Source organism: Schistosoma haematobium, chromosome ZW (assembly GCF_000699445.3).
Source record: "Schistosoma haematobium chromosome ZW, whole genome shotgun sequence".
NCBI classification, from domain to species: domain Eukaryota; kingdom Metazoa; phylum Platyhelminthes; class Trematoda; order Strigeidida; family Schistosomatidae; genus Schistosoma; species Schistosoma haematobium.
This window is the reverse complement of record NC_067195.1, coordinates 668,713-692,968: the sequence shown is the minus strand read 5'-3', so window position 1 is coordinate 692,968 and position 24,256 is coordinate 668,713. Positions and strand designations below refer to the sequence as shown.

The 24,256-nt window shown below is 35.5% G+C and overlaps 1 protein-coding gene across 2 annotated transcripts in view; it reads left to right on the top strand.

Moving 5' to 3' along the window:
- Window positions 1–24,256, top strand: part of ABCC1_1 (Multidrug resistance-associated protein 1) — a 99,572-nt gene that overhangs the window by 34,365 nt on the left and 40,951 nt on the right. For both annotated transcript variants that reach the window (XM_051208562.1, XM_051208561.1), the window contains 7 exons: window positions 1,322–1,502; window positions 2,276–2,530; window positions 7,941–8,006; window positions 9,474–9,608; window positions 12,930–13,076; window positions 16,703–16,854; window positions 20,622–20,748. In XM_051208562.1, coding sequence (XP_051070100.1) covers window positions 1,322–1,502; window positions 2,276–2,530; window positions 7,941–8,006; window positions 9,474–9,608; window positions 12,930–13,076; window positions 16,703–16,854; window positions 20,622–20,748 — 1,063 coding nt within the window. The remainder of the gene's footprint in view (window positions 1–1,321; window positions 1,503–2,275; window positions 2,531–7,940; window positions 8,007–9,473; window positions 9,609–12,929; window positions 13,077–16,702; window positions 16,855–20,621; window positions 20,749–24,256) is intronic.

The window sequence follows — 24,256 nt, the reverse complement described above, 5'->3', positions numbered from 1 at the left end:
ACGTGACCACAATACCCAAGAAACAACTGCTTGAGGTCGGTCACACACGACCATTTTATGAGTAGTTTTCGTGTTAGCTCCGTACTTGTTGAGAGCTTACCGCCGGAGACGGATATCCAGCAGCATCGCTGTTATGCTGGTTGTCTGAAGGAAACAAACACCTTGCTACCGTTACACTCCTGTGCAGTCAGCAGTACGACTTTGCTTTCAGACGTTGGGTTTGCTGCTGTACTGTTCTTCAACCGACCCGTCTGGCATGGTAGGACCTTGAGGAACGATTGTTTCAGCCAGTTTAGCTCGATTTCTTCATCACGATTGGCAAGCTCGTCCACCACGTCAAGGTAGCATCAACGTTCGGGCTCAAAACCAATCACAATAACAATAGCAGTCCTTTATGTGAATTCGGTTTATAGTAAGAACTGTTACTACATAACTGAAGTTGTAATTGATAAGAAAAGTGTTAGACTAGAGAGAAATTACAAATAGTATCATTCCTCTGTGTGACAACACACAGTTTCGTATGATCACATTCAATCAATTGGTGATTAGTATTCGTAACTACATGTTATTTGTGCTATCCATATTCATCATACTTCTCTAGTACTAATGAAAACTTGTGTTTGGCTTCATTCTTTATTAGTTATCAACAGGATGACTGTTTAAGATACTTTCAACTTTCTAGACATGGTAGTAGTTAGAGCTGGTTAAGCTTCTTCGGTTTTCTCTCACCCTCACTCTCTTTTTCAATAACTCCGATGACTTTGTGCTACTTGGAACTTGACAGTAAAATATATTGAAAGTCTAGTATTTGTGCTATGTTCAGTGGTATAGGAGTAGGTTGGAAGAAAGCTAGGGGTGGCCAAACCAAAACATGGCACAAGTCCATGAAGTCCATGACAAGTGAACTGAGTCATGTTGGTAGGTGTAGACTACGTGGTTGGGGACCGCGAGATGACAGCAACCGATGATTAGAGACCCTGAATGACATGGCTCAATATTGGTTGCAATGGCGCAGGTGCATCCACTCTTTGTGTTCTCCCAAATTCTAATCTTCTGAATTCTTCATGTCCCTTTCTTTTTCTCTTTCCAAATTTCTTTCACTGGATTATACCCTTTAAGAGTTATGGAGCCATTTTAAACTGGGTGATATAGGTTTGTCATGCTCACAAGTGGCAACTAGCGCGAAAGTTAGACTATCCACATCCCATTGATGATAGCCTATCAATTTGCCTAACATCCAATTATAGTTACTGAAGTGTAATTCTTTCATCCCCATTTGTCTTTTCCCGATTGTTATTATTTGTTGTAAAATGTTTTATAGGTTATTATTGAATTTTCTACAAAATACTCAATCAGAACCAATATGGCATGGTTATTTATATGCTATAGCAATATTTATTGATACATCTGTACAATCATTAATATTACAAAGTTACTTTCATATTGTATTCAAACTTGGTATGAATATTAAAACAGCAATTACTGCAGCTGTATACAGAAAAGTAAGTTCATATTCATACATTATATGAAGTGAATTGAATATAAGTGATTAGTTCAATGTTTGGGATTCTTTTTCGAACTAGGAATCGAATTCAACGTTTTTATCCATAACGAAGTCAAGCATCTAATCATAGCCAAATCATCTACAACTTACACTTTTCATACATGCTGGTTTATTTCAAATCCATAAATTTCTCAATGATAATTATATATATATTCATAGTTTCGGCCATGCAGATGTGAAGGCGCGGATCGGAAAAGCAAGAGCAGCATATTTACAACTGAGGAACATCTGGAACTCAAAACAACTGTCTGTCAACCAACACCAAGGTCAGGATTTTCAATACAAATGTCAAGACAGTTCTACTGTATGGGGCAGAAACCTGGAGAACTACAAAAGCCATCATCCAGAAAATACTGGTGTTTATTAACAATTGTCTACGCAAAATACTTCAGATCCGTTGGCCGGACACTATTAGCAACAACGTACTGTGGGAGAGAACAAACCAGAACAAACCAGTGGAGGAAGAAATCAGGAAGAAGCGTTGGAAGTGGATAGGACACACATTAGAGTGGGTTGGAGAATGCTGGTCAGCGGCCTATGCTCCATTGGGAGTAACAGGCGTAAGTAAGTAAGTAAGTTTCGGCCATTTATAGGGTCTTGAATGGTGGGTAGTGCTTACAAAGTTTCATACAATAATGAGAAGCTTTATAACATTTCCTAGTTTTCCAGAGTTTTCTGTCTATGGCTAATCTCTTTCCTATTCTGTTATAGAGTCTACGATTAAGTAATAAAGCTCGGTATCAATCAACTACTGGACAGATTATGAATTTAATGTCATCTGATGCACAACAATTTGTCCAATTAATGCCATTTATAAATATTCTATGGTCTGGACCATTTCAAATAACAATTGCTATGGTATTTCTATGGAGAGAATTAGGACCTTCTGTATTGGCTGGTGTCGGTGTTCTATTATTACTTTTACCACTTAATGTTTTGGTAGCACGTCGATCAAAAATTTTTCAAGTAAGTTGATTAATTGTAACTCATTTAATGTCAAAGTAGCAATATGAATTATTAATTTACAAAATCAATTTGTGCTTAATACATGGCTATTGGTTCATCCTACTGGATCCATTTTTGCTACTTTTTCTGTATTGTATGGTGTTGTGGTGATTATAAAATTAGAATGTTTCACATTATAAACTCACTTTGGTTAGACAATGGTTTAAAATCAAGAAACAATTCAATATAGGACGCCTTAACACTCACAACTCCACATAAACTCGTAGATTGATTGAGGTTAGATATTAACACTGTTGAATACTGACTCAGTTGTTTAGAGTTTAAGCGTTTGCTCTCGAGACTAAAGTTTCTCAGTTCATTTTCTGTGTGCAAGGTTGTTAATCCGTACTGGTGAAGAATCTCAGGGCGAGACGACCATTTACTGTTTCCAGGTTCTCAATGGTGGTCTAGCTTCAATGGATTCATGATTTCATTTTTCTTTTTTAAAAAATATCTCTTTCGTTTCTGAATGTAACTCAGTTGTTTCATACGATTTATTCAAATTGACAAAATCAAAATCAAATGTGAAGTTAGACATTAACACCGTTGGATGCCGGCTCAGTGGTCTAATGGTTAAGTGCTCGCGCGCAAAGCCAGTAGTTCCTGGGTTCGAATCCCGCGGGGGCGGGTTCGTGGATGCGCACTGCTGAGGAGTCTCATACTAGGACGAAACGGCCGTCCAGTGCTTCCAGGTTTTCCATGGTGGTCTAGCTTCAATTGGCTCATGATTTCAACTTGTGAAATGTGAGTATAACGAATCTCTCTCTCTCTCTCTCTCTCTCTCTTAGTCAACCTGACCCCAATTCATATGAAATTATCACACAGTGATTATACATATTTTAATGATTTGTCTACCTAATATCACCTCACATTCAACCTAACATGTTTAGTGAATGAATGAATGAATGAATGATCATCACTAATAAGCTTTAATCAGCTAATGTATTTTTGTCCCACTTAAATATTGGTGCAAAGGGGTACAGAATACATATGTGTACCATACAAGCCATTTGATTTGTGTGTGGGTTGTGTTACTGTCTCAATGTCCAAACTGAAACAGTACATAATAAAAAGGTCAATTGATGAATGTATTTCGATGCAATTAGATTGTGTTTTTTTACATTACAAAATGTAGGTGAGACAGTATTTATTCATAATTGTCATCACTAACTACTATGATTTTTGGTTACTAAAACTATGTAACAAAGGGTCAATATTCTTTTTTTGAATATTCATCCTAATATGTATTACAACTAACTAACTAAATGGATAACGCGATGGCGTTTGGAGCGAACGGTACTGGGTTCGAGTCCAAGACAGTGAACATCAGCTCTGAGATGCAGGTATATCCAACTGACGAGCCCCAAATAGGACGAAACGCGCATCCTGTATTCCACTGCTAGCCACTATCCATCTTTGCTTATAACTAATTAATTATTTTTATGTATTATTTATTTATTTATTTAAACTCGTAAACATTGATACAAGGAGGCACCAAATACATATGCGCTACATAAGTCATTCGACTTGTGTGAGGGCTGTGACACTGACCAGATGCCCAAAACGAAGCAGGTAGTTTTCTTAGGGGGCTACACACAGAGCCTTCCACCTGAAAGTGTGATCCACAAGGCAGTAGAGCAACGTCAGGAGATGCAGTTCTATGGTAGCCAGTGACCAATAATTGGTTCATACGCCATTTGTTACTTCAGGTATATGTAGCCCATGTGCACCATTAGTTTGGAACGGGAGTTTCCCAACTCCCCTAGGCGGACTTTCCGTGTTCATCAAACTGGTTAAATCGCCGGACATTCGCTTTTCGTCTTCTCAATTTCGTAAACAACAGTAATGCCGCAAGAACGCCGTGAGTAGGACTTCCCTGTCAGTGGTTGTATTGACTTGGCCATGTGAGAGCATTTAGAGAGCGAGAGCTGACTCTCTCCACTCTCGGCCATACCATGGCATTTGGGGGCACTATTTAAGTAACCTTTTTAGAATGTTATGTTTGAACAGTGGTTTATTTTGATAGAATGGTGAGTAGACAAATTTGATTTGGGTTGTACATTTTGAATAATCTGGTCGAATATACTTGACATGTACATGCGAATATTCATCAAGTTTAGAACGAATAGTTTTACAAAAATTGGTCGCCAAATATGGAGAAGTTATTATATGTGAAGGTTATTATATTTGAAACAATCTCAGTGATTGAAATTTAGAAAAGTAGTTCCAACGTTTCGTCCAGCAAGCTTGTCTGGACTTCTTCAGGGTTTAAATAAACAAAGTAACAACTATAAATAAAGAAAGGGATAAAGTAATGGATTATTATTATTATTATCAATGTTAGCCCAAATATTCAAGCAGGCCGCCTCAGAGAATAAGATGTTCTCTAGACCATAAAAACACTGAAACTATCCGAACGAGAATGTGACAGGAATACGACAAATTGGTTATGTACACATGATGGGGATTTGAACTTACGAATAGCCAGGGCTACTATAAATCTAAAACTTCTCCCTTAACAATATCCATACAATGTTTTTAAAATCGCATTAACGTCAGCTCTATATCCTACCTCAATTATATGTTGCTATCAACGAACTGAACCTAAAGCCATTTCAGCACATGTTCCATAACGTTTGATTGTATTGTTCGGTTATTCCTCCTCATGTATTTATGCCCAAACAAACATGTCCGTTGGTAGATGCAATAGGTTATGACGTAGTCGTTCGTTCAATGTCTAAGCCCATGTGGGCTTATAGACTTAGTGTGTTTAATAACGATCGGTTTTGCAGTGTACTATGTTTTCTGGTTAGCTGTAATACGTTTAGGTTTGAAGAAAGCGATGATCCCCTGAACTGTGACACGAGATCAATCTATGAAGCTATTGAGTATTGGTAGAAGTAGATTATCTGATTGGAGTTGAGAGGTTAATGTTTGATGATACGACTTAAAATCAATTGCAGTGGTGCAAATAGATTCTTTCCAATCTCGATCCATATTATTATTCCATACACTTTATTCTACCAACTGATTGCTTCTATCCTCTTCTATATCCTCCATGTTTAAACCTTTTACTTTCATTTGAACTAATTCTTCATCTCGCTACTTTGTTGTGACAACTTAAGTCGAAATACATCTATAGCAAACTCTTTGTTGTTTATGATTAATTGGATAGCTTTCACTGACTAGTTTTCTATCTATTCATTGTATTTGAACCGTAGAACTATTGAAAACAAGGAAGATTGGGTAGTTGTTTTCTAGTTTATGACTATTACTCAAGAATATGCGCTCACAAGCCTACCACGTATTAAACCCAGAACTTTAGAGTGCTAATGGTGGTGAGAATCAAACTATAATAATCGAGTGATCCTTATTATCAAGTTCAGTCAACCCGCGATATACTGCTTCAATTATTCAGTAGTGCTGGTAATATTTGTCTCATCTCGACCATATCAAACTCAACGCGTCGTGAATATATTTTGAATTTAATTATCAACGTACGCAACTTTTATAGGTTGCTTTCGTCACTGATTGGTCTCAGTTAAGGTAGCGTTGAAAACCAGGGAGCACTGACACAACTGTTTTGTCTGAGCATGGGACCCTTTGGCAGTACTCACCCTGGATCGTGCCCGTGAACTTTATTCCATTCTGCAAATGCTTGACCATTAGAGCCAATGGGTCGGCGCCCACTTTTACAATTACAACTTCAATGGATTAGTGATATTGAGCAACAGCCATCAAGTTCTATTTGTTACTAATGTTTCATTCTCGACATTCTGAACTCCACTTGTCATAAATTTTAAGTAGGTCTCCAAGCAAATCTTTAAGTGGGTTACAAATGCGATAACTACAGTAGTTAAGTGGAAGGAATGTTTAGGATATTAGTTTAATTTACAGGCTGTATCTGTCACAAGTGGTGTGGGTACATACTGATGAAGCGTCTAGAATTGTTCAGTGACTCCTGATTTGCAGTGGTACCTCAACAGAGACTAATCTGTGACGAATACAACCCACAAATAAAATCAGTCTCCACGTCAACCCTCCAACTAAATTGAATATATTTTCTGTTTAATAGGGTGGTTAGCAGAACTAAGTTCAATACGGTTTTTTATAAGCTTGTGTTTTTCATAAAGCAAGAGTTATTACGTCATTTACGTCGCAATAATTTATACCATGAAGAATCTTTATTTACTTAATACTACATATAACTTAGTGACTAGAAACATTGATAATTGTACAGAATTTATTTTGTTCGGTAGGCTAATTACGTCATTATGCATTATTCGTTTCTTTGACCAATAAGAGAGCTATTCAACAGCTGATATTCAAGATTAAATTTTTAGCAGTCCCTATCGGCGCTTGTGGATCCTGAGCAAATGCTTTAGTGTTTTTTTTGTCAGTTATAAGTATTAGGATATTTGAATATTGGTTAGTTATAAAATCAAGTGAAACTAGAAACACAGAGTCCCACAAATAACTTTATGTCTATTAAACTATTCAGTAACCAGTTGAGCTCTGAATCTTTGGGTATAGTGCGTTGGTATTCATTCATAGGTATTGAATTGGAGTCCCGATGCAGCTGGTACATCTACCTTGTGAGTTCTTTACTGGGAAGAAACACGCTCCGTGGATTCCACTACCACGATCTGAATACATTGATACATTGAAAATATTATATCAAGTAAACCAGCATTTCTTCTACGATTAAGAGAAATAGTTTACAGATTTGGTTATTTGATGTCAATCGCAAGACGAGATATAAGTCTCATCAAATGGTTTCTTAAAATTATTTTGGTTGTTTTTAACCACTTGTGAAAAATGCGTGATCATTGAAGATGCCAAACTTCTGTCTTTTGAAAGTACTTGCGATATTATTCAGATGATTCGAAACATCAAGGTTAACATTTTAACTAGTTCTTAGAATATAAACTTTATGCTTTATGGTTTACATGTTAATTATCCTATCCAACCAATGAAGTAACATTTGGGCTAGTATTTCCCAATACGGAAATTCGATTAGAAACCATAACTGAGAATTGTTACTGAATAACTTTTTGAACTGGTTTTCTACACAGTATGGTGTCGAAACTTTGTCAGCTTGAGAATCGTGTTGCCTTTTTTTCTGATACTGAACCAAAATTCCCCATCAATAGTACTGACTCCCATTACAGTTACTCAATTATCTGTTATATTGAACATAGGACACAGTATGTGTATGTATCATTCTAAGTTATCCTCCAGCTTATAGCGGCATTGGAAACGTGAAAAATTACTGATGCATACTGTGAATGGATTGAATGTTGAAAAAAATTCATCCTTTCTTTGAATTTTATGTTTCTAATAATTTTCTTACATCATAATATTTACTTAGGAGAAGAAGTCTTCATGTGCAGATAGTCGAATAAAGTTTATTAACGAATTGATGAATGGTATACGAGTAAGTTTATTTTCATGACAATGTTATTTTGTTTCATAAAATTAACAATCTATGACATTTATGGTGGCACTTTGTTTCGTTTTTCTTCCATGTTTTCCATTGGACCTGGAAACTGTTGAATAACAGATTCCACCGAGTAACATTTAGAAGGTCAATGAACTTGTGAATTGTTTTTTATGTGTACCAACTCCCTGTGTTTAATACAAGAAACCCTTCGAAGATAACTTTTAAACGTGCAGTATCGCTTCTTTCTCATGGGTGTTCGGTATCTCACCAAACTTCTAGGTCATGGTTAGTCGCCTGTGTAGAATGTCAGTAACGTATACTTGAATTTAAAGGTCCCGGTTAACGCGTGAATCTAACTGACCTCCCTTGATTTCTTTATTTTGAGTTTCATTTATATACCTGGTAAATATAAGCTATAACTATCACAATACGAATGTTCAGAGACTTCTCGAATACTATTCCAGGATGTCATTTTCACTAGAAATACCCTACTGACATTTATAGAACGCTTCATTGTATGTCTTGATATCTCCAATATATTTTATTGTTGGTAAAAGTCGAATGTTGAACATTATGATCTCATTTAGTTATCTGCTAGATGGTAATCAATTTCAGAAAAGAATTTTATACTGTTGAAAACATTCGTATAAGTAATATTTTCCAAATGTTGTTAGTGTTGTGGAAGTTCGTTTCATTTTGATTTATTTATTCATTCATTTGAACACATAAATATTAGTACAAGAGGGCACCAAATATATATGCGCCACACAAAACAATGAGAATGTGAAAAGAAAGAAGTAGGTAAGGTGCGTATATGGAAAAGAAGGAAAAAAAGAACAATAACGACCACAGATTAGTGTAAGGTAGTGTAGTAGTAATAAAAATAATAATAATGGGGGAAATGGAAAGGTACAATCAGAAGAAATCTTTCAGTTAAGGAAGATACAACCACTTTTTATGAAGAAAGTAAAAGAAGGTTACAGCAGGATCGCCACTGACTTCTATTCTGAGCCATATCTGATAACGTCTCTAGCCACTGTGATGCACCATCTCTAGGATCCCAGCCAAGGAGTCGTGAAGGACCAACACAAGTCACTCCTTTGCAGCTTTCTTTCATACCCCGACACCATGTCATACACTGACCACCTCTCCGCTTTTTCCAACCAGTCGGCAAATAATGCATGACGTGGAATTCGCTGGGACGAAATTCGTAGAACATATCCGAGCCACTGAGGTTGGTGTTTCAAGATGGTGACACCAACTGGATTATCGTCTCTGCGCCCGAACACACGATGCCGAACCTCTGCATTACTAGCATTTTGATAGCTCAGAAAACACACTGAATTTATAAGTTTTTCAGTAGTTGAAGATTATTATCTATCTTTTTTTAGTTCTCAATCCTTTTAACAAGGTGAAAGACTAATTTTTTTCTTCTTCTTGTTGATTATTTCCATTTTAAAGGTATTAAAACTTTATGCTTGGGAACCATCATTTATGAGAGAAATTGGTCTTATTCGAGATCAAGAAGTTAAATATTTACGAAAATTCACATATCTTCAGTCTTTATCATTTTTATGGCATTGTACACCATTTTTTGTAAGTTATTTGATTATATTGTCTACCATCATTTTTATCATTCAATCATATTCATCGAAAAGATTGTGTCATTATGTTTAGAGTAACTTGTGATCTGTGTCCTATTAATGTATAACGCGTAATGATACCCGCCAATTGAAGAATAGTGGCTTATCGACCGAACCAATAATGCAAAAACAAGTATGAACAGTCTAGGGTCCTTAACAGTATTCTTAATTCCCACTTAGCTCTGCCTGTTGAGTCCAGAACATCAATCTCAGCCTGTGCGATATGAATCATGCATTTCAAACATGACTGGGTTTATATATACCAAGCAAACAGACTACATCGTACCATAAAATAGGAAACAACAAGGCTAATATCGAGGCAATCCGCACAGGGTGCCCATATGCCAACATGAGACTGATCAATTGCAGTCCTAAATAACAATGGGAAGATATACCAAATGTGGCTGTGAATGTAGGAGACTGTAATTGATTGACAGAGCATAACTCAAGAATGGTAAATCGTAAAATAATGGTCTATAGGTCAAAATAAATTTTATGATACGAAGAACACGAATGTGAATAGTTTATATACTTAACAATTATACGATGAAAATATACGTATAGTATTAGTCCAGAAATAGATTCCAACAGTTTCCATTCATTATTCTCTTCGGGATGTAACAAGATCATTTATGAAATACTCGTTTTGTATCTTAGCTGAATGTAAACTTAATCCATAAGAACTTTCGTCTAAATTTGATTGAATAGTTTCACGGTATTTAGGCACCGAGTTAATTTGAGACATTAAAGAGGAAGAATGCATTTGTAAAATCTCAGCGAATTCTTACGTGTTGATGTTCACTCTGGGACTCAAACCCAGTACCATTCATTTCAAATACCACCGTGTTATCCACTAAGCTGCTGCGATGCAGGTAACATCCAGCGGACGATTCTTCAAAAACAGGACGAAACACATCCTGGATTTTACTGCTAGCCACTATCCCTCTTTGCTTATAATCTAATCATAATTTATAATTAAAATTTAAACATGAAAAGTAGTTAGAATCTATAGTGAATTTTCAATTGATTTATTGGTATTATCACCCATATTACGGGTACCATAAATAGTAACAAAGCTTGTGTACTGAATAATAAATTCTTTATATATTTATGGTTTTGTTTACATAGTCTATTCAATAAGTAATGATACAACATTTTCTGAGGATAGCCCCCAAATGCCCTGGTACGGCCGAGAGTGGGAGAGTCCGCTCTCCCTCTCCAAATGCTCTCACATAGCCACGCGTATACAGCCTCTGCCAGGGAAGTCCTACTCGCTGCCTTCTCGTGGCGGGGGTGTTGTTTACGAAAACGAGAGGACGAAAAGCGGATGTCCGGCGCTTTAACCGGATTCCAAACCAATGGTGCACATGGGCTCCAGTATCCTGCGGGAACAAATGGCGTATGAACCAATTGTTGGTCACCGGCTTCCATGGGACTGCATCTCCTTACGATGCTCCACTGCCTTGTGGATCAGACCTTCAGGTCGAAGGCTCGGGGTGTGGCCCCTAAGAAAACCACCTGCTTCGGTCTGGGCACCTGGGCAGTATCATAGCCCTCACACATATCGAATGAGATTTGTGTGGCGCATATGTATTTGGTGCCTCCTTGTACCAATGTCTATGTGTTAAAATAAATAAATAAATAATAAATTCTGAGGATAGCATACATGGGAACAGTTTTATTTACGTGGATCAGGTGTTTCAGTAAAAAAAACCCCGAAAGAATGATATACATCCAGACGAATTACATGGGACTACATGAATTTAGAAAAGTTCATCAATTTGAGATGGTGGAGAAGATTGTTAGCTCAGGTGGATGATTTTGGTGGAGTTTTGTTCTCTGAGGTGGATGGTTTGGTCGTCCACCTCAGAGAACAAAACTCCACCAAAGTTCACCAATGCTATACGGTTTTAGAGAAACATATATAGTTAAGAATCAATTCATTACCTAAGGTATCTAAATCTTGAATGCTTTCACAGATATTTTTTTTCACAATGGATGTAAATAAAGCTAAGATAAGTAAATGTAATATAGAGTATCTTAAAGAGTAGAGGGTTAATGAAGTTTATATTGCATTTATCGGTAATATTTATTAGAAATACCAAGTATATTTTCATTGATGGTAAATCAGTTGATGAGGTTGTGAATCTTCATCGACTGAGATGGTTAGACCACGTGTTACCTATACGTAAACACTGATTACCACGATGCACAATGTTGACTAGTGTACGGGACAGTTGGAAGAAAGTAAGGGGTGACCAAACCAAAACTTGACATCAGTCCACAAAGTCACAAAGTCGATGCAGACTACTTGGTTGGGGTCTGCGTGACTATCGTAACCAATGGTTAGAGACTGTGGATAACATGGCTCAGAATCGATCGATCACAATATTCTCTCAACTAAATTTTAATTACTCTATGAAGATGATTAAACTGCTTAAAATCAAGTAAATATTAAGTTGAATTAAATCTATTTAGTGAATGGCTCTTTATTGATGAAATTAATGTATTTTTCAAGTGAACTCGGCTGGCTCAGTCGGTAGAGCATGAAACTCATAATCTTAAGGTCTTGGATTTGAACACCACATTAGGCGTAGTCCGGTGAGACAATGCACCGTGTCTGCTAGTTGTCAACTTTTGAGATCACCGGATGAGTATTAGTGAGTTTAGACGCAGCGTATTAGAGAATGATGATAAATCAATCGATGAGGTTCTCAATCTTCATCGATTGCGATGGTTGGGCCATGTGTTATGTATACCTGAACACCGATTATCACGACGCGCAATACTGACCAGTGTTGAAGAAAAGTTAGGAAGGCCAAATCAAAACGTGGCGTCAGTTCTTGAAGTCATTAACTTCTTGTCTTCGCCATGTTGGTAGATGTAGACTACTTGGTTGGGGTCCGCGTGACTATCGTAACCAATGATTCGAGACTGTGGGTGACATGGCTCAGAATCGATCGATCACAATGGCGTCGGTGTATACACTCTTTGTCTTCCCTTAAACTAAGAGATTAAAATCACTTCATATCTTTCTTTCCACGAACTAATTTCTTCTTCCTGTATTATATCCTTATACACAATCCTCCTTTATATATTACTACCATTGAATTGACTACTTCTATGAATTCGGCGATTATCTTGTTGTGCTAATGAGATATGGTAACTTGGACTGGTTTTACGTTGTAACTGATTGACTACCTATTATATACTAAATCAATTTATTAATTTCTTAGTTATCTTATTTCTTTTTGTTTGTTTTTTCTTTAATTAGGTTGCTATTTCTAGTTTTGGTGTATATATATTAACATCGGATAAGAATATATTAGATGCCCAAAAAGCTTTTGTTTCATTATCTCTATTCAATATACTTCGTTTTCCATTATTTATGTTTCCAATGATTATAAGTAATTTAGCACAAGTAAGTTCAATGAAATAATTAAATGATCTTATATTTATTCTATGATGAGGCTATTTCAGTTTAATCAATCGATCTAAGTATTACTACCTATCAAACAATGTAACTCAATATGACAATTGAAAAGAGTTGGGAAGGATTGCCCAGTACAGGGTTGAATGAAGAGTGCTGGTGGGTAGCCTATGCTCCCCCACGACGAGTAACAGACGTAAGTAAGTAAGTAAGTACTTACTTACGCCTGTTACCCCTTCTTGAGGAGCATTGGCCGAATGTTTGATATATGAGAAAATATATTACTTTCTTTTTTCGTTTGTTTATTTATTTATCTAAACACATAAACATTGGCACAAGGAGGCATCAAATAGTTATGCGCCATACAAATCATCCGATTGATGTGAGGGCTGAGATACTGCCCGTATGCCCAAGCCGAAATAGGTGGTTTTATTAGGAGACAGCACCCGGAGCCTTTTCACCTAAAGGTCTAATCCACAAGACAGTGGAGCAACGTCAGGAGATGCAGTCCAGTGGTAGCCGGTGACCAACGATTGGTTCATACACCATTTGTTTCCTTAGGATATTGAAGCTTATGCACACGATTAGTTTGGAATCAAGGTTATTCAACTCCTCTATGTGGATCCTCTGTATTCACCAATCCGGTTCAATCACCGGACATTCACTTTTCATCCTCTCAATTTCCTAATCAACATTGATACTGCAAGATGGCTGTGATTAGAACTTCCCTGGCAGTGATTGTATTTCGAAGAGGGAACCCCCCCACGTTCGACCATATAATGGCATTTGGGTTTTTTTAAAACATTTTATCGCAAAATGATAACAATATGAATATATTCTAATTTGGACAGTCATTTCATACTAGTTTGATGATATTTATTTAAAAGTTACTAGATTTCAATCCAATAGACAGTTAAATATCAATTGTAGTTAGACATTAACACTATTGGATGCCGGGTCAGTGGTCCAGTAGATTAAGTGTTCGCGCGCGAGACCGAAGGCCCTGGGTTCGAATCGTGCGAAGTGCGGGATCGTGGATGCGCACTGCTGAAGAGTCCCACAATAGGACGAAACGGCCATCCAGTGCTTCCAGTTTTTCAATGGTGGTCTAACATGAATCGATTCATTATCTCAATCCAATAGAAAGTTAAATAATTCAATCGTATCTAGTATTATGGATGACTATATATCATATAAACATAACTATCAATAAACCATTAGAAACTAACATATTACTTGACAAGTTATTCTTTCATCGTTTGACAGTTTTTCTTCTTGAACTATAACTATCCATATACGAGAAATAGGAATTCAATTTACTATATTTTCATTTTCATCTATTTACTGATTATTAATTTTGCATAACTTTTTTCCCAAAAAAGAAAACTATATTGGTACCTATTAGCATAGTAACAATTCACTACACTCATTTACATGAATATTTTGCATGTGAACTAATCGTTTTGTATAAATTAATTTATATACATGACAGAGAATGGAATATAACAGGCGCATTTTTGGACAAGCAAAAAAAACAAAACAGGGTTATCATTATTTTCTTCCAAGTTCTCTTATCATTATGCATTGTCTATGCAACTTCACATAAAATAAGTTAATTCATCATAGTAACTAGAATTTGGACAAATCATCGAAATGTGTATAGATATTAGTTAGTTCTATACAGAATTAGTCTTGGATAAAGATAATATATTTGTGTATAGATTTTCTTGTTTTATTACTACATTAACAACAACAACAACAACTACTACTACTACTGCTGGTGCAAAATGCATCAATATCATTACCTTATTTTACATTCTTGATTATTACATCAAATAAGACTAAGTAAAACAACTTTCTTCAATTTGCGTATCGCGGATAATATCCCAGCCCACATACATGTAGACAAATTCATGTAGCGCATATCTATTTAGTGCCTTCTTCTACTAATGTTTATGTGTATCAATAAATAATAATTTTAATGGTTGAGATCTTGAGTCAATTGAAGCTAGACTATCATGGAAAATCTAGAAGCATTGGACGATCATTTCGTTTTAATGTAGGATTCCTTTGCAGTGTGCATCCACGATCTCGCCTCGTAAGTTTCGAATACAGGACCTATCAGTCTCGCGTGCATACTCTTAATCTCTAGACCACTGAATCGACCGGAATCCAATGGTCACTAAATTGAGCGTTACATTCACCATTGTCATTAGTGAGTCTAGTGGTAGTGGTCTCGCGCGCTAAACTGGTAGGTCTCGGATCTGAATCTCGCGAGAGAGGATTGTGGATGCGTACTGTTGAGCAGTCCAACAATACGACGAAACAACCATCCAGTGCTTCCAGGTTTTTCATGGTGATCTAGCTTCAATTGACCCATGATCCCAACCTATTGAAATTACAATAATATCCACAAAACCCCTTCTGATACAAATAAATAATAGATGATAGTTTACATCACAAAACAACTTTAGTACACAATTGTTCAATAATGAAAAGTGTTAACAAGAACAAACTATCTAAATTATCTATATCCTTGTGTAGTTATAAATTTAACAGCTCCTGTGAAACCAGTTATATAACACACACACAAACACACACCATGTGACAAGTTCGTCATCGTACTGCCGAACACCATCTTACGTAGTTGAATAAACAGCACTCCATTGATGCAAGACATCAGTTCGACTTGAATATGGCTTATAAAATTATGCATTGTATTTCATCAAATTTACTGCATAGTTCAAGAGTTCGTCTTTCATAGGTTACAATAGCTATCAGAATTCATTTTTAATAATCTAAACGTTGTAATCAAAAGAAGTTTGTAGAACGTATCTCTTTATCTTTTTTCTCACTAATATAGATCACAACAGAGTGAGTTAAAGCAGAGCTTTGATTCCTCATTGTTCTTCTTAATCTTCCTTGGAATACAGGACGTACGTTTCGTCCTTTTTGGGACTCTTCAGCCACGTGTACCTGCATCTCAGAGTTGACGTCCACTGCAGGAGGGACTCGAACCCAGTATCGTTCGTTTCAAACGTTATCGCATTATCTACTTAGCTACTGAGTCCTGATGGCCATTTGCTTATGCAATAGGGTGAAGTTGAAATTCACTTTGTGTTGTTTACTTGAATCTTCCCATAGATGTTTAGGACTGCAATTGATCAACTTTGAGATACAGGTACATCCAGCTGACGAGTCCCGAATAGGATGAAACGCGCGTCAATCTAGATTCCATTGCCAGCCACTATCCATCTTTGCTTAGAATGCTTGTGAATTAAGGCAGCATCGAGGCAATATGTACAGTATGCACATATGCCAATATCACACTGATCAATAGCAATTTTAAGCCTCAATAAAAGATTCAAGTAAACAAATACCAAGTGAATTACTTAGATTATTATAATTAACTGATTCTCCTTCTTCTAATCACTAAGTAGTTACTTGTGAAACTGTAATATTGTTATGTAACACTATTGTGAATGAATGTATGTATGCTGCTTGTTTTAGTCTGTGAGTAAATGTCGTCGGTACAGAAACACACTCAACAGTCATTAAAATATTCTTTTTAAGATTGTTATTTACAAAAATGTTTCTTTTTTGTATTCTTCTTTTAGTGTTATGTTTCTATTGGTCGTTTGACTAAATTTTTGGCTCATACAGAACTTGATATGGAATCTTATTCAAAAGAGGATACACCTGGTATAGCTGCAGTAGTTGAACGTGGAGTATTTGGTTGGGATCCAGATGAGGAACCGACTTTAACAAAGTAAATTTATTTAGTCTTTGAATCTTACTTATTCGATATCATGCTTTATGTTCTGTTTGTTCGGACAACAGACAAGCGACTGTTTACCGTAATCAAGTTCCAGCCTCTTCTGATTTCTGACTAAATACTATATTTACACCAGCCAGACCATGAGAATTAGCAGTTGATTCCTCTGATATACGAAGGATGAATTGTACCAGTTCTCCCTATTAACTAGGTGGATGATCATGCTTGGACCGTGTATAGGAGTTTCAGAGAGGCGGTAGATGTCAGCGACACGAGATTTTAGAACTCTAGCTAATAAAGCTTGCCGTTTTGATTGAACACAAAGTTCGAACACTAAAGCTTATTGTTTAGACCTCAGTTCCCGGAGACTAGAAATAACAGTTTTTGAACTGAAATTGTTTATAGTAAGGATAAACGAAACGAAGGTATTTGATCATTTCATCTCCTTGTACTAATTTGATGTAGCAATTTGAATAGATGAACATATGTACCATGTTCTATGTTGCTTAGGACTGATACACTGATTAACAGACTGACTTATTAGTAGTGATTTTTATTCAAATAAGTATTGATATGATTCTGAACTAATGAATTCTAGCTTAATTGTTTAAAAGTATCGTTACGTTTTGGATAATCTAACAAAATGTTTAGGGTGTACCTCATGTTCGTTAAGGTTTATAGGTGAATATGATTGAGGTTTGGTCTTTTTTTATTTCTAAGAATTTTATTAATTACTTACTGTTAATCCCATGTTTTTGTATTTTAATAATGTTCCTTGAATAACAACACTTCACTAATATCTAGTTCGCGTGCGAGACCATAGGTCGTAGGTTCAAGTCTCATGTGTGTAGGATCGTGGATGCGCTCTGCTGAGGAATCCCATACTAGGTAGAAATGGCCGTTCAGTGCTTCAAAATGTGTAAATACAAAATTCTTTCCTATCAGAAGTTGTTGGTAGACAAAGATAAAGTTTCTATAAGTTAAAATCAAATGTCTGTTCAATGATCCGTAGATTTTGATTATTTATCTACTTATCAGAAGGGGTTTTGTAGAGATTTTTTTAGGAATTTCACTGGTTGAAATCATGAGTCAATTGAAGTTAGACCACCATGGAAAACCTGGAAGCACTGGATGGCCGTTTCGTCTTTGTATGGGACTCCTCAGCAGTGCGCATCCACGACCTCACGCCCTGCGAGATTTGAACCCAGGACCTACTGGTTTCGTTTGTTTATTATTTTTAAGGAGCAGATGATTAACACAGTCATTTTATGTTTGTAACCCATTTATTAAACATACAGTTTTTTTTAAAAAAGACTTAGCTTGCTTATTTTGTCAGTCATTAGTGTAATCGTTTCTGTCTATCTTCTAATCACTCCAGATCTTTCCTTATGATGTATCTAACTGATTCTTTTCATAATGTTATTTTATAGCTTACATTATGAACTATGTGTTTAACTTCAGTCAGTTGACAATATTGTATAACTATTTTCCACTGACCTTAATAGATTTATAATAATGTGAAGGGGTTTTGTAGATAATATAGTAATTTTAATAATTGAAACTAGACCACCATTGAAAAATTGGAAGCACTGAACGACCGTTTCGACCTCCTGCGGGACTCCTCAACAGTGCGCATCTACGATACCGCCCAGCGAGATTCGAACCCAGGATCTGTCAGTCTCACACACAAGCGCTTAATCACTAGAACACTGAGCCTGGCCGGCATCCAAAAGTGTTAGTGTGTAACTTCAACCAATCCACGAAATTGAATGACACATCCACCATTGTCTTCAGTGAGTTACTATCTTACAACAGACCCAGTTGAACTCCACTAGTCACTGCTTCTTACTAGAACTCCAGGATATACCTCTTGAAGCCAAGTTTCTATGTTGGTTTAGCTTCAATTGATTCATAATCTCAATCATTATCATTCTTTTTATGATGAGTAATGTTCATATGAATGACGTGAAATGATGATGATGATGATGATGATATTACTATTTGTTTATTAATGAAGTAATAAATTCTTTTTAGATATAAATTTTTTCATTCATTTGTATTATCCGTTTTATCATTGATAGTTAATACTTTGTATATTAATGAATCAATTTCATAATGGAATGTTTACTCTTTTGTCTAGTCTATTTGTTATAATGAACTCATTTAAATTGATCTATGTCTATATGATATGAAATTAGGTTAAACTTTACAAAAGGGTTATATCATCAAAATTTTAGTGATAAATTGGAATGTTGTTTGTTTATCTAACATATATATCAAGATTATGATTTAATGAATGAGTTGAATGACAAATTTTATACTTAATTTCTTATGTTGTTGATTTACAAGAACTATTCTATTGAGAATAGATCAATTGTACTTGGTAACAGAATTCAGAATGTACGTTTCATCTTACTTGAAATGTTTCAGTTAGATGTATATCAGTATGTGTTGATGTTCACGTTGAGACTCTAACTTTGTGTTTTGTTTTAAATGCATATCGGATTATCGACTAGTTTGCTAAGACCATTTGGCTACTAATTGATTCACTGGTTATAATGTGTTTAAATGATCTCATTGTTGATATTCAGGACGGGGATTTAAATCAGTGTTTTTTTTTGGCATATATGATTCCTGTATGGATCGCTGCAACATAGCTGTTCAGTCGTAAGTTGTTTATGGTAGATAGACTGAACAAGTTAATCACTATCTGATTTTAGTAGCCGTGTTTGACGTTTGAAGTTAATTGTACTGGTTTGAAGCCCCAATGCGAATCAATACAGTGGAATGTGGATACATTCAGCTGACAAGTGCTAAATAAGATGAAACATGTACCCTGCATTCTACTTGTAAGATTAATGGCTATTTGGAGGTAGTTCACACTGAGCTCACATGTGCCAATAAGCACTAAGCAAAATCTAAGCGTGAATATCAATAACGGGTTAACTTAAACTCTTAATTATAACGATATAAAATATTTTTGTGTACATATTTATCTTTCTTTTGTACATGTGTACGAAATTAAACATTTAATCAGGTATAAACAAGTTGACAATAGTAAGCCATGGAATACCGATTTAATGTTATAAAGGGAATATACTCATTGGAAGACTTGAAAATCCTATATACAATCCTTGATAGTATTATGACTATACACAGTAGTCTCGTCGTATTAGGATGAAATAGTTTTTTAATGTCACATGTTTTTCAAGTCATATCATCTATATTTTTGTGATATCGTCGGCGAGACTATCATTTATGGACGAACCAATCATGTATAAGATAACAGCGCGAAATTCACTCATCCATTTGGCTAGATAAAGTTTTAGCATTATAATTAATGTCAGTTCGTGATGAAAACCTTAAAATTTAATTCCATACACCATGCAACAGACTAATCATATGAAGTTCTGATGATTGGTAACGAGTATATATATATCAACCTTTGCCACATTACAACAAGTAAGTGGCTAGATGAATTCATCAGTTTAGTAGATAATGTACTCATGCTAGAAGCAATATATTCTAGTTTCAAATCATAGTGTGTCTACCAATAGTGAAATGCAAAAATACATCCTAAATTCAACTACTTGTTACAATCTGAAATTACTTTATAACTTTAAAACACCTATTATAGTAGTGAATAACAATAATACCTCGTTCATTTTACCAATGATATCTTTTTTTCTTTTACTGTATTCACTCTTCTCTATCTCCATCCTATACTCAAACATAAACTACGTATTTATTTATATCTATAGCATTTCTATTCAATTCCCTGAAGGTCAATTGACAACAATTATGGGTAGTGTAGGTTCAGGTAAATCAAGTTTATTACATGCATTACTTGGTGATATGGAAAATTTCAATGGTCGAGTTAATGTTAAAGTAAGATATTTATTATTTTGATTTGTTATTTCTTACATGATTATCAGAATCATTTTATAGGTAAACTGTTGTTGTTGTTCTTGTTCTTGTCATATATTTGATGACAATAAGGAGATATATAACATAAAAGATCAATAAATATGACAGTGACAAAGTCATCTTTCATAATTTCAGTCACGTACAGATCCTAACTAGATTATTATTGAAAACTCAAAGGGACTGAATAACTCTTTTGTCCTAGTATTGAGATGTTAAGGATTCTAGATCCTCAGAAATCACTTGGTAAAATTATAATATATTGAAGAAGATTCATTTATGGACTATATAAGTGTTATGCTGAATAATACACTTAACCTAATAGACTACTGAGCCGGCATCCAATGGGGTTAATGTCTAACCTCAACCAATCCACGAAATTGCGCGACCATCTTCCATTGTACTAAGGTAATCCACGAAATTGCGCGACCATCTTCCATTGTACTAAGATCACGGCTTCTTACTGGAACTCTGAGAATTCCCTCACGAAGCTAGTCACTAGTGAATACATAGTAATTATCAGTATGGGGTTGTAGAGATTATTAAGTTATTGATTGAAATCATGAACCGACTGATGTTAGACTGCTATTAAAAACCTGAAAGCACTAGATGGCCGTTTCGTCCCATTATGAGACTCCTCAGCAGTGCGCATCCACGATCCCTCTCGCGGACGAAACGACTGTCCAGTGCTTTCAGTTTAAAAATGACGCACAATTTTTCAACGATGCCTATATTAACACATATACATTACAAGTCACTATCTACGAGAATGATTAGTGATTAAATAGTCCTTCATTAAACTGAACTTCGGATATTCCATCCGAAACGCCGGTTTAAAACTAAAGTCTATTTCATGTAAATTATTCTCATGATTATGCATTACTGTCAATTGATTGAAGTTGGAGACTAAAATTACTGGTTGATGGATCAATGGTTTAAAGGCCTAAGCATTCACTGCTTAAATTCTTATAAGTTTTATTATACTAAATACATGAGTTCAAGACTTGTTAGAAAAGTATAGTACACTAAAATTAATTGTATTATATCCTTACTACTAGCCAACATATGATCATTATCGATTGCATTGAATAAAATAGGACTTTGTGTTAATATGGTTTAACCTTTTTCGAAACTACGACTGTCAGTAAATCATTGAGTACGTTAGTTGATAACGCACATGGTGTATCTTCTCTACAATAAAATATGAATTAACACAGAAAGTGGAATGGCGATGAAGGTTAACTGGACAAAAAATCTTTGACTTGGTATTATTTGGCTTGTATCTTCCCGTTGGAACAGGGTGGATCTGATGCAGATGTGAAGGTACAGATCGGAAAAGCAAGAACAGAATATTTACAATTGAAGAACACCTGGAACTCAAAACCATTGGTAACTAACACCAAGGTCAGGATTTTCAATACAAATGTCAAGACAGTTCTACTGTATGGGGCAGAAACCTGGAGAACTACGAAAGCCATCATCCAGAAAATACAGGTGTTTATTACCAGTTGTCTATGCAAAATACTTCGAATCCGTTGGTCAGACACTATCAGTAACAACCAACCGTGGGAGAGAAAAACCAGAACAAACCAGTGGAGGAAGAAATCAGGAAGAAGCGTTGGAAGTGGATAGGACACACATTGAGGAAAGCATCCAACTGCGTCACAAGACAAGTCCTCACATGGAATCCTCAAGACCAAAGGAAAAGAGGAAGACCAAAGAACGCATTACGCCGAGAAATGGAGATAGACATGAGAAGAATGAACAAAAATTGAATGGAATTAGAAAAGAAGGCGGAGGACAGAGTGGGTTGGAGAATGCTGGTCAGCGGCCTATGCTCCATTGGGAGTAACAGGCGTAAGTAAGTAAGTAATCTTCCCATTGAGGTTTAAGACTGCAATTGATCAGTCTGTTATCCAAGTGAATTGAAATTCACCCCATTGCACAACCAAGCGGCTATCAGGACTCAGTGGCTAAGTGGATGATGCGATGGCGTTTGAAGCGAATGGTACTAGGTTCGAGTCCCAGAGTGAACAGATGCAGGTGCATCCAGCTGACGAGTCCCAAATAGGACGAAACGCGCGTCCTGGATTCCACTGCTAACCACTATCCATCATTTCTTGTAAAAAATCTTTGGTTTTTGAAAATCATTTATTATCATACTGTATTATTATTATTATTATTATTATTATTATCATTATTATTGGTATTAGTGTTTGGCGAGACTATAATTTATGGGCGAACCAATCAGGCATAAGATAACAGGTCTCGAATTTTGGCGTGAAATTCATCCATCCATTTGGTTAAATAGAGTTTTAGCATTATAGTTGATGTCAGTTCGTGATGACCCCCCCCCTAAATCTTATTCCTAACTCTAACCATCAACTGTAAATCATAATTCTAATCCCCCTCCCACAATGTTTTATAACCTTCATTTGGTCCTAGTTATTATGTGAAAACTCTCCAAGTCACTTTATCATCACTGAAAGGTCGTCCATAAATTATAGTCTCAACTTAGTGTTAATATAATTATCACTAAAAACATTACAGTTCCAATAAAGTCTGTTCTATAAAATTTATGTAAGTCAAATTTATTCCATTCAAAACATTTACTCATAACCATGTACTTTTCCTATATTCATTGCCATTGTTTAAAATATTCTTGAAATTCCTTTGAAGTGGCATTCTTCATACATATATTTCGTCATTTCTTTTATTGTTTCATTATATGCTTAATGATATCTCTTCATAACGATTTTACATTTCATAGACAAATTCATTGATGATGACCAAGTTCAATGAGAAAAAGGAGGTTGATCTAACTTTAAGATATAAGTAAAGATATCAAGGAGTTGTTATGTATATGGTGGAGTATCACCTTTTTGATACCGACGTTTTTTTTTTTCTGCTTAAGTATTATGGATTAAGGAGGCTAGTTAGCTTATGATAGTTCACCAAATCAGATGATGACAGTGTTAATCAGTTTTCATAAGTAGTAGATTGATATTACCATATTACTAATAATACACAACTAATCTTATATATGGTTGTATTGTAGTGAACGGAACACGAGTGGGAACAATCGAATTACATTAAGTAAAAAATTACAGAGTTACTTGGTAAAATACAAAAACCATACTATAATACTTAATTTGCAAAATGCTCAATAATTGTCTCGAACTCTATTGTTTTTACATTTCCATACTAATTGCTTTCTATTCTCGCTCTTTCTTCCCCATCTTCTACCGCCAGATTTTACATTCCTGACTCGCGTCATATACTACTTATATCACTATAAGTAGCACGGACCACGGTATTAGTGATTAAAAGAGTTATAATATAGATCATTATTTATGAAGGTTATGTCTTATAATCTTAATTTGTTGAAATTTGTAATTGTACAATCTAATTAGACAATATCATACAAAATTATTCTACTAATAATTTATCGCTGAATTTCGTGGATTAGTTG